The 11,619-nt window shown below is 32.2% G+C and overlaps 1 protein-coding gene across 1 annotated transcript; it reads right to left on the bottom strand.

Moving 5' to 3' along the window:
- Positions 1-5,242: 5,242 nt before the first annotated feature.
- LOC111375627 (wiskott-Aldrich syndrome protein family member 2-like) lies at positions 5,243-6,016 on the bottom strand. Its single transcript, XM_022998484.1, has one exon. The coding sequence runs from the start codon at positions 5,847-5,849 to the stop codon at positions 5,388-5,390; it is 462 nt and encodes a 153-aa protein (XP_022854252.1). The 5' UTR covers positions 5,850-6,016; the 3' UTR covers positions 5,243-5,387.
- Between the last annotated feature and the right edge of the window lie 5,603 nt (positions 6,017-11,619).

Genomic DNA, 11,619 nt, shown 5'->3' on the forward strand with positions numbered 1-11,619 from the left:
CAAAAACCCCCCCTTTCCCCCCCCCCCCCTCCCTTTGTTTTTTTTTAATATCAATTACTCAATCTACTCCAACTCTCTCAACTCGCTTTTATTATATCAATTATCGAGTTTTTACTCTCTTGTGCTGTAAAATATACAATATCAATTCAATTTTTATAGTTTATTAGTTAGAATTTCAATTCATCCAATTCTCAATTCTCACAATCTCATTACATTTATATTTTTCTAGTTATTATATTTGGATTTCATCATAAACAATCAAACAAATAGATCAACGCTCATTTGTTGAGAACTTATTCGATACGGGATGCGGGCCACATCATGGCGAATCGCCTAGGACGTCGCAAAGTCAATTTTCAAATGAATTTACCGGTCTAAATGACATACCATACCTGAAGATGTTCACATTCATGGTCAGGGAAGCCACAATTCAATTGATTTGGATAATATTAACTTTCCCGAAGCAGAACATAAGGACAAAGATGTCGAATTAAACATCCCAGATGCGAGAAAAAAGCGAAAGGGTAAAAAATAAGTAAAATGTTGGGATCACTTTAAATTGATTTTAACGAAAAAAGTCGTCGATGACCTTGCATAATCTAAAGCAGTATGTAAATACTGCCAACAAAGATTGGCACGGCAAAAAGAAATTGGTACCACTCATTTCAATCGTCACTACAAAGTATGTGCGGCCAGACATGGACTTCTTCTAGCTAGTCAAACACAATTGCAATTTGATAGTCTAGACGTCGGTTCTACGACTTCACCCATATCCATGTGGGTGTATTCGGAGGACAATACTTGAACCAAAATGGTGAAATTTGTTACCGCCATTGAGTTGTCTCTGGCTATTGCAAACAACCAACACTTCGTCTCGTTCGTGAAAGAATATCTGCAATCGAGATACGTTGGGGGTAAGTTGAAACACTCTTCGTGTTGATACAATACAATATTTCAATAATTCAAAACAACAATTAATTATGGATTTGCAATAATATGGGAGTATTATATCTTTAACTTCTGATATATGGGAAGGTGTTAATAAAAGAGCATATATAGTTGCAACTGCACACTATATAGACCCACTTTGGTGCATGCATAAGAAAATTATTACTTTTAGAATTGTTGAGTTTCTTCACAATGCTAATAATATACATATTGCTATTATCAATATTGTTAGAGAATATAATTGCAAGACTAAAATTAGGTCTTTTACTTTTGATAATACTAGTGTTAATAAGATAATAGTCGATAAATTGTGTAGGACACTTCAACCTGATTTTGGTGGATATTTGTTTCATATTCATTGTGTGTATCACATCTTCAATTTAATTGTGCAAGATGGCTTAAAATATATAAAGGATGAACTTCAAAGAATTAGAAATGCATTAGTATATATTACGATTTCTCCTAGTAGAAAACAAGCATTTGAAGATTTTTGTGCCGAACTAGGGGTGACAACTGCTAAAACATTTGTTAGTGACGTAGGTCATAGATGGAACTCTACTTACTTGTTATTAAGGTCATTTGAAGGTTTCGAAAATTTAATAACTGACTTTTATAACAATAGACATGTTATAATTGATAACGATGGTATGTTAAATGAATCTGATTGGATTTTAGCTTTGAAATTTAAACGATTTTCGACATCTTTTTATGAGACCACAAAGATTTTATCCTGCGTTTATTATCTCACAAGTTGTATAGTGCTTGAATGCGTTTATATAATTGCAAGAACATTCCATAAATATAAAAATGATCCTGCTTTTAGTGAAATTATAATTGATATGGAATTAAAGTTTAGAAAATATTGGGAAGAACTGCCTATGTTATTTCCTTGAACATGCGCAATGAACCCCCGATATAATATTTCGAGAACTAAATACATAATTGATCAAATCAATAAAGTTTTAATACTTGATATACCTATCACCTATAAGAATTTAGAGCAAATATTATGTGGAATGTATGATTTATATGCGGAAAGAATGGGTGTGAATGTTAGTCGGGTACCCTCTGCACCTACTCCTTCTTCTGAAATTGAAAAAGATGATGCTGAAATAATGAATTTATTTCAAGGCATTAATACATTTAGATATGATGCAACTACAATGTGTTCAACTAGTGTCATGTCGTCTACATTTACATCTTATCAAATATCGGTCGAAACTCAAAATGTGATGCCTGCCGAATTAATTGATTACTTCAATCATAATATGCCAACAAACAGAGCAATTAAAAAAAGTTCGAAAGAAGTAATTAAATTCTGGCGAAAGTATGAAAGACGTTGGCCAATCGTTTCTGCAATTATGAAAGATCTACTGACACCTCCGGTTAGCACTGTTACTTCGGAGTCTGCTTTTAGTCTAGGTAAAAAGATTTTGAGCGATGTCAGGAGCTGACTGAAAAAAGATGTTTTGGAAGCGTTAATGTGCGTGAAAAATTGGCAGAACACTCATTTTCGACTACAAGATAAATACGCTGAAATTACATGTCGTCAGGTAAGTGATATTTGATTTTATTATATTAATCAAAATCTATTTATTTTTTAATCTTTAAATTTAATTTTCTTTAAAAAATTGTACACGTTACAACAAGTTGTTCATGTACAATTTTTAACTCCGCCTACTTAAAATTGATGTAGTCGGTCTCAAACCTGGATAAAGGAGAAGTATTTACATTTTATCTACTTTAAAAAGAAATCAAAAAAATATATTTTTTGTAAATGTATTTCAAAAAATAATTCGTCTTCATTATATAAATATTTTATACTTTATAAAAAATATTACAATATGATATAAATAAAAAGTGTCTTCATTAAATTATTTGTACTTTTTAACACTTTTTATATTTTTTAAAAGTGCTTTCATTACATGATTTCATTTATTTGTATTTTTCTTTTAATATATATATATATATATATATATATATATATATGGGGACAAGCCCTCGAGCCGAGCTCGCCCAAATTCAACGTGACTCGGCTCGCCACAAGCGCAAGCCGAGCTCGTGAGGTTAAGGCCGGCTCGACCCATTGTCACCACTAATCTTACATTCTCTACACCACCATCTCATATCTCCCAAACCACCCTAAAATCACCCAAAACTGGTTTGGAAAGTTAGGACATCAAAAGAAGCATGTTTCCATAGCCTACCGAACTGTAGTAGTGGTGAGGGCGATGTCGCTGTCAACTCTCACATCAAGTGAGGCCTCGTAGTGACTCTCAAAGGTAAGACGATGTTGCTGCTAACAGTAGCATCGATAGACTGCAGCGTTACAATACTACCGTTCGCAACAACATCGGTCGAAGATGCTGTTGAGAACTCTCAGTAGCCCCCGATGCCAACAGCGTCAACTGGATAGATCCTTCATCATCAATCGTCGGCATTTGAAGAGAAAGAAAGTGAGATGTAGGGAGAATAGGGGGGGAGAGAGAGAGAGAGAGAGAGACAGACTTATTGAAATGAATTAGGGTTTTGATAGATGAGTGGGTGAAGTGTGTTTTGATAACTAATTTGTGAATAACAAAATTTCATCCCTGATTTTTGAATTGTAATCTTTAAACATTTGAGGTAATGTAACTCCACTTAAGTTAATCTCCTCATGGCCCAACACTTTGTGGATGGCCCAAGTTGTGGTTATTAATTGGATAGTGATATGTATTGGCTCATTTATTCTCGGTTAGTTGTGGTCTTTAAATGGCAGCCCACGTAAGCCTAATTGTAGTGACCTAACTAATGCTATATATATATATATATATATATATACACATTTTGAGTGAATGTGTGCTTGTGAAAATGAGAGAAAAGTGTTATGTGCTTGAAGCAAATATCGGTGACTGCCTTTTCTATTCGCCATATTTTTTATTTATTTATTTAATTTTATTTTGTCTTTGTAGTTTGCAAATCACCACTATCAAGTGTACCCTTCATGGGTGAATAAACTTGTGGCAACCAAGTTTAGAAAGTTGCGGGTCGGAGCCTCCTTTATTGATGTTCGTTTGGTAAGTTTTCTAAGCCGGAAATCGAGATTTCAAAGAGCTTCCGCAACAAAATGAAAAGTGAAACTACTGAAAAAAATGAAATTGGTTTTAGATAACAATAAAAATAAAAATTGCCAATGAGTGAATTTTGTCAGATTGGTCCCTTTCAGTCCAGTTATGATGAGAACGGCACTGAACCATGAATAGAAATTATATACATAAAACCAAGGAACCAAAGGATTCAATGTAGTTATATAACCGAACCAGATAAGAACCAACTCATTCTTGATCTCTTTCTTTTATGTTAATTTAACTAAGGATTGTGCCATTCTACCACGGTGGGGTCCACAGAACCCCCAACCTACCACTCACATGCAAGTGGATGTGCTATTATTTTGAAAAAATATTGGTGTACACAAAGCTTTACACCCCCTCACAAGGAGGGGGGTCCACGAATATTTTATTACATGTGGACCCCCTCCATGTGAGGGGTGTAAGCCTGTGTGTACACATTATTTTGGCCATTTTTAATTGGATGGCACCCACCCCATTGTGAGTAATCTATACAAAATCTGGTAGAATAGCATTATTCTTTAACTAATTGTCAATGAAGCTTGTGCAAAATTTTAAATTAGTTTACAGTATTTTTCTCATCCTAGTAATTACTAAAGTTATTAATGGTTTGAAAATTGATTTAATTGTTAAAAACTAACGGATAATTTGGCGTGGGATCGGTTAAGTCCTCCAAGATGTGTATTTATTGGATTAAATATGAGCAACATTTCTTCCAAAAGGCCAATTTCACTGAAGTGGCTGCTTTACATTGGGATGGTGTTAATTTAAAAGATGGATGGATTTGTGAATTTAAAACTAAGCCCATGTTTGATCCCCATTAAATTACATTTTATTACATTTTATTTTTCTCTCTCATATTTTCAACCACACAATCTTTCATAAAATAATATTACACATAAATCGAAAAAAATTTCTTCTTTTTCAACCACTCATTTTTTCAACAAAACACTATTCCCCCCATTTTCATTACAAAAAATGGTGGCCAAACGGGGGCTAAATATGCAGAATGAGAGAGGGAATGAAATTCAAAACAGAGAAAGTTTGTAATAAAAATTATGTAATTATTCTGGTAGTGGGACAAACAATTTATAGACTTGTTCATAATCATTCGAATATTGTTCAAACCTTTTGAGAATAGTCATCACTATTCGGATAGTTTCCAAATTTGAACAAACAGTACTATTTAGTATGAAACATTACGTCCCGTACGGGTCCCATTCAAATTAATTGGAGTTCAAAGTTGACCCAATTCACTAGATAATAAAATAAACCATTTCCGGCGGAAGGACTTTCATTGAGGAAATTCTAAAACATAAAAGGGCTTTCCCTTCACAAAAATACTAAAAATTCCATTATTCCACATGCAACAAAAAGAAGCAAACCTACAAGTACATTATTATGTGCTGCACTAGAATATATCTGCAAATTAAATGGATCAGTTCGATACAAGTTCCCAGGAGGTCCAGTCGTATATATGAACCGTGATGGTGGTGGCGGCATTTGCCCCGTCACGTAAATGAATCTCGGTGGTGGCGGAGTTGGAGGAGTGGCACAATATTGATTTTTTGGAGGCGGCGGAGGTGGTGGTGGTGAAAGAGAAGGAAGCTGCTGGTTGCATGGATTACCACAAGGGCATTCCCCACACTTTATGCTCACTTCAGGGACCTTTGCCACCGCCGGCGCCACCAACGGGTCATCATCGACCTTGGAAGAAAAAGTTGCAGTTGCTGAGAAATGGAAGATAAGAATCATAAGAAATATGCAGTTCCACTTATACATTAAAACTACCATAATTTGGATTTCAGTAGTATAGAACACAGGAAAAACAAATAGAACTGGGCATAGAAAGGGAAAGCATGAAGAGAATGAAAATGAAGTTTTTATAGGGTAAGTTAGAATATCATTTATATTTCTTGCGTTAGGTATTCAACGATGGCATCTAAAGTTCACGTACATATTCTTACACCTTTAGCTTGAAGTCATTTTTACATTGTACTATCCTTCTCTATATGAGAAAGTTGTATTTTTTATTATTATTATTATTTTTTTTTTTTTTTTTTTTTTTTGCCTTAAACTAATGAGAAAGTTTCTATTTTTGTATCTTTAATTTAGATGCTCTCTCACATCTAAATTTTGTTCTATTTTAATTTTCATTGTTAATAAAATATACAACCACGTGTGAGTTTAATTGAAATAGATAGTACTTTTTTCCTTCTTAGTTATTGCCGTCACTCTAGATCATTTGTATTTTTGGTAGTATGAAACTGAACTAGACGATTTATATTAGATTGAATTTTAATTTTAATTTTCTTCTTTAATCAGTGTTGTGACTTGCGTATGAATGAAAATGTAGTATTTATAAGGTAAGATGGATATCATTTGTATTTCTTGCATGAGGTACGAAAGAATGACACCTTTTAGAACCTTGCTACATGTACATTTTAGTTTACACTTTGTCGTATGACGTTACCTTATTAAACAGTTTAAATATCAAACGATTTTTACATCCAATTGACACTTGACAACAATACAAGTATCAACCAAAGTGTCAAAAATCAGTGTGCAAATAGCAAAGTTCAATCAATTATGAGCCTCTTTCTATGGTGATAAATGGGAGTCATTAAAGCAAATTGCATGTGGATGTTGTGAATATGTAGGGCATCTTCCAACTTTTTCTATTCTTTACTTAATTGAGTTCTTGATTAAAGCTCTTTATGGGTACATGATAAAGGTGCACCAAAAATGAAGGGAATAAGTTCAGATGCTATACAAATTAACATTCTTAACTTTTTCAAGTTGGTCGAATTGTTATGGTCCGATCACGATGTCAAGTTCTACACAAGACGAGATCGGAATCTAGTGCTTATACTTCCAATCAGATCAAATTTTAGTCGCACACGAGCAAATCAAGAATATTGAGATTAATATAATTAGGACATGTTTGACAGGATTTTCGAAAGATTATTTTTGAGATTCAGAAATATAAGTCCTATCAAATGAGTCTTAACCTCTTTTGTATTTTGGAAATAATAGATTAAAAAATAAGTTTCAAAATAAATCCTTCCAGCTGGTGGGATGCAGAAAATGCAAGAATGGCATTGTTATTTCTCTTTAATTTGCTTTCAGTTAATTAGACATGAAGTTTTCAGATTCCTTGTTAAAGTTGATTTTACCTTCAAATGTCAGCAATATATGCAATTTCTTTGAAAGTGCTATGATGTTAATAAATTAACATGTTTATATATTAGAATGAATATCATTGAATAAAATTAAAAATGTAAAATATATCGAATTGTTGTTAATTTATTGTCTGGAATATAGTTAACAATACGGTGTATTTATCATATCCTCAGGGTATGTCGCATGTTGTAGTGGTCGAGCGTTGCGTTCGCACAGCGTAGTAAACTATGTAGGGTGTGCATTTTGGTCCCTGATTATGCTACATTGTTCCACTTAAGTCCTTTTTTCACGAGCAATCTCCATCTTTTGATATCTAATTGCATCCCATTGATCTCGTATGATCTGTAATCATTATTTCATGGTCAGAATCAATTTTTTAATCTTTGTAATTTAGTCTCTAAACTTTGAAAATTCTCCTTTTTCACCAATTTTCATACATTTCTTTCAATTTCACTTCTGAACATTGAGTTTTATGTAATAAACAATAAATACACTAAATTAATTATAATTCATCAAAAGTAACCTCAAATATCTATATATAAAGGCCTAGATAAACCGTGTTGTAAAGGTTTGTAATGAAGATTTATTCTACCAAAGAAATTAAAAGATTGTATTTAGTACTACGAGTACTGGAGGAAAAGCATAATGTGTTGTTGGTTGCTTTAACCCCACATTTGCTTAACATCAATCCTCTTACATAAAGCAGTCGAACACTTATTGCCTAGGAATTACACATTGTTGATTTGAGGGTGAAAAACCAGCATAGCTCCCAGACTTTATATTATGTTCAAAAAACGTCCTGAGCATTTTCAATAGACCATTAACTTGAGTCACGAAGTCTATTAGCCACGACAATTAATTCCGTCCAAAATTACTATTACGTCTTATCTAGACAAAGAATCGATGATGTGAAATCCCATTTGACGTTATTCTGATATCTGATACGGCAACAAGGATAAATCAGCTATTTTCATTTTTAATGAAAAATACATTTTTAATGTACTTTTAGTATGAAAGCTCTAAAGAAAATTGCGTGATTTTCTCTTTGTTAGCGTAAGATGTTAAAGTAACATAAGAAGGAATGTCAAATCGTCAATACGTTGCCTAGGTCAAAGGTCAATTAGTAATTTGGAAAGGAATTCATTTTTTGGACTAAACGAGATTCATGACTTAATGAACTATTGACGTCCGATTTAAATTACGGTGATTTTTTTCGGACATGTTTGAGCTCCATTTTAGATTTTTTATCCTTTGATTGACAACAACTATTAGTCTTGTCTTTTAAGATGTTTTGATGAAGATATTACAGCAAAAAAGTTTTTTTTTTTTTAAATATATATATCTAATTTGAAAATGTTATTATAAATCAATTATTGGAGAACAAGAAATTGAGAATAATCTACTTAATATAAATTTTAAAGATTGTCCCACTAGTGAATTATGAGGTATTATATTCAAAATCAGAAGAGAATATTTAACCTTTATGTACTAATATATTATTATAATTGAATAAATTCCTAAAGGGGGTGAAAAGTAATTATTGTTCATGCAAATCTTCTTCGAGACACCAATGCCTATTGGGAATGGGGGGAATCAGTACTCAACCAAAGCTACGCTTTTTCCTGTCATGAACTTAAACCCTTCTTTTTGCAGTAGAGATTCTTTCCCCTTCTCCTGCATTTGAAACGTCAAAAGAATATATTCTTTATAATATATTTGGGGAATTTGCAATTTTCATCCTCATATTTTGTAAAATGTAAAGATCTAGCCTCAACGTTTACTTTTAGCATAATTCATCCCCAAATCTTTCAATTATGTATCGAAACTCGTCCTTCCCTTCATTTTGGGCATTAAGCCCCTATTTGTGCCACATTTTGAAGGAAATTAATAGAATTTTTTTGACCGTTGAAGCTGCAGGTGGGATCCACGTTAGAGATAATCAGTCAAAAGTTGCAGCTTGACTTGTGCTTCAACGGTCCAATTTCTCTTTTTTTTTTTCCCCTCCTGAAAATGCCACACAAACAGATGCTAAATATTGGATTTTTCCTTCTCCTTAAATAATTTTTTTTCCTTAAAAAAGCATTAAAACAAAAAAAAAATGGAAAAATTTTCAAACTAGGCCCCATAACTTTTCAAAAAGTATAAATAAATCACACTTAAAACAATTAATACATATTAATATATAAAGAAATTTAGAAAAATTAACGTTCCCCAACAAAGTATAAATTGAAAGATGAGAAAAATAAGCGAAACCATGATTTTAAAATATAATATCGGTTTAGTAAGTGATTCTGAATTTGAAGGTTAATAACGTCTTCAACGGATTTTAAAATCATAAAATCAAGGGATCAATCATCCTTATTGACATCAAATTCAATGTTTTCATCTCATGTTCAAAATGAACCCTATCATTTCATAATTTTCAATAATACATGTTTTAGGTCACATTCAAAAAGACATGAAGTCACAAAATATTATCACATACTTATGAATAATTGTCATATATACACAACCTCTATTTCACAATCACACAAAGTAATTTATGACAATCACATAACATATTAAATATATGTTATGTTATAATCACACAATCTCTTTACTCTCTATAACACGGCGTAATAACAATCTTCGCACTAAATGATAATTTGAGGGTTTACCCATGAAAATTACACCATGAAAGATTATTAAATATTGTAATTCAAAAACAAGATATAAGGTTTACCCATTCATAAATCAAATAATAATTCAACAATTGATATTAATATTATAAAATATTCACTACACACAATTCCATCCAACCTACGAAATTCAAACCAAACCCTAACATTTTCTTTCTCATTCTTCCTCATTCTTCATCTCCCCTCTTCCCTCTCTCACACAGCACGCAATTGTCGATGCCGGAAGACCTCTCTTCCTTCTTTCTCTATTCTTATCATCACAGAAAGATCGTCACCAGAAGATCACGGTCAAACAGCATTCGAAGTGGCGCTCACACCACTGTGCATGGCAACCACATTGCAGCATCTCTATGCAACGGCTTGAAGTCGTGTGCCATGTGATGATAGTGGTGCAATAGGTGGTGGTAGTGGTGAAGAACCAATTATTAGGTAATTGATACCAATAAATTTGTTAATTTGTTGTGGTTGTGATGTTGGCTATGATGGTGAGGTGATGGTAGCGGTCGTAGCAGTGGTGGGGTGGTTGTGGGTGGGATAGCATGGGGTGGGGTTTGTGACTAATTATTTGATTGATTGTGAACACAAAATTGGTTAAATTCTGATTTATGTGATCAATTATTTGGGATTGTGAACAATGTAACGATAACTTGCGACCAATAAATAATATATGATCTAAAAATTTAAGTCATAGCTTATAAAATTTATGATTTATGATCGATAAATAAATTGTGACATATAAATTTTTTTATTTGAAACCGATAAATAAATTGTGACCTATAAATTATTTGATTTATGATAATAAAATAATTTGTGACCTATAAAATTTTTAATTCGTGATCGAGAAATAATTTGTAATCAATTAATTCGATAATTTGTGATCAAATAGTAATAGAATCGTGATCTTAATATAAATGGCCCATAATCAATCTCTTATATATGTGAAATTTTCCCATTTAAAAATAATAATTAAAAAAAAAAGGAAATGTTTATAAGCTAAAAATATTTAGGTTTTGTTTGAGCCGCACTTTCAAAAAAATACATTCTTAAATAATGATTTGACTTCATTTCAACCACATATTCTTCAATAAAATAATATTACGCGCAAATTCAATATTTTTTTCATTTTTAACCATACATTCTCCATCAATCTACTATTTCAAAATATATTTTTTCAAAATAATGTGGCTCAAACACACTTAAAATGTATTTCACCATTCTTCGATTCATGTCATCCTTTGCAAGGCAAAAGCTAATTTTTTCTGCATTGTTTTTATCAGATGTCCCCAAAGGGACTAAAAGGCATTTCATCATGAACTGGAGAAAAGTTTCTTATTATATAAATTGTTCTACATAAATTTATTGTAAACTAGTTAACAACAGCAATGCATTCTACCATTATTCACTACAACAAAAACAGCCTTTTTGTAACGTTCAAAAAATGTTGCTGAAGACCTTTTGCAACGTTTGGATGTATGTTGCAAACCTCAATGTTGCAGTAGAGCGGAAGGATACAACAACGTTTAAATGTTGTGAAAGACTTTTAACAATGTTTTTTAAACATTGCGAAAGACACTTACAGCTACGTTTTTTAAACGTTGCCGTAAGTGTTTCGCAACAGTTTTTTTTTTTTATAGCAATTTATGTAAATTGACTCGCAAAATTGAAAATGACAAATTTTAGAATTGTATAAAAATCGATAATCT

Source organism: Olea europaea, chromosome 2, assembly GCF_002742605.1.
Source record: "Olea europaea var. sylvestris chromosome 2, O_europaea_v1, whole genome shotgun sequence".
NCBI lineage: Eukaryota > Viridiplantae > Streptophyta > Magnoliopsida > Lamiales > Oleaceae > Olea > Olea europaea.

Coding starts and splice junctions, on each gene's coding strand:
- LOC111375627 (XM_022998484.1), bottom strand. CDS start 5,849: ATGGTAGTTTTAATGTATAAGTGGAACTGCATATTTCTTATGATTCTT.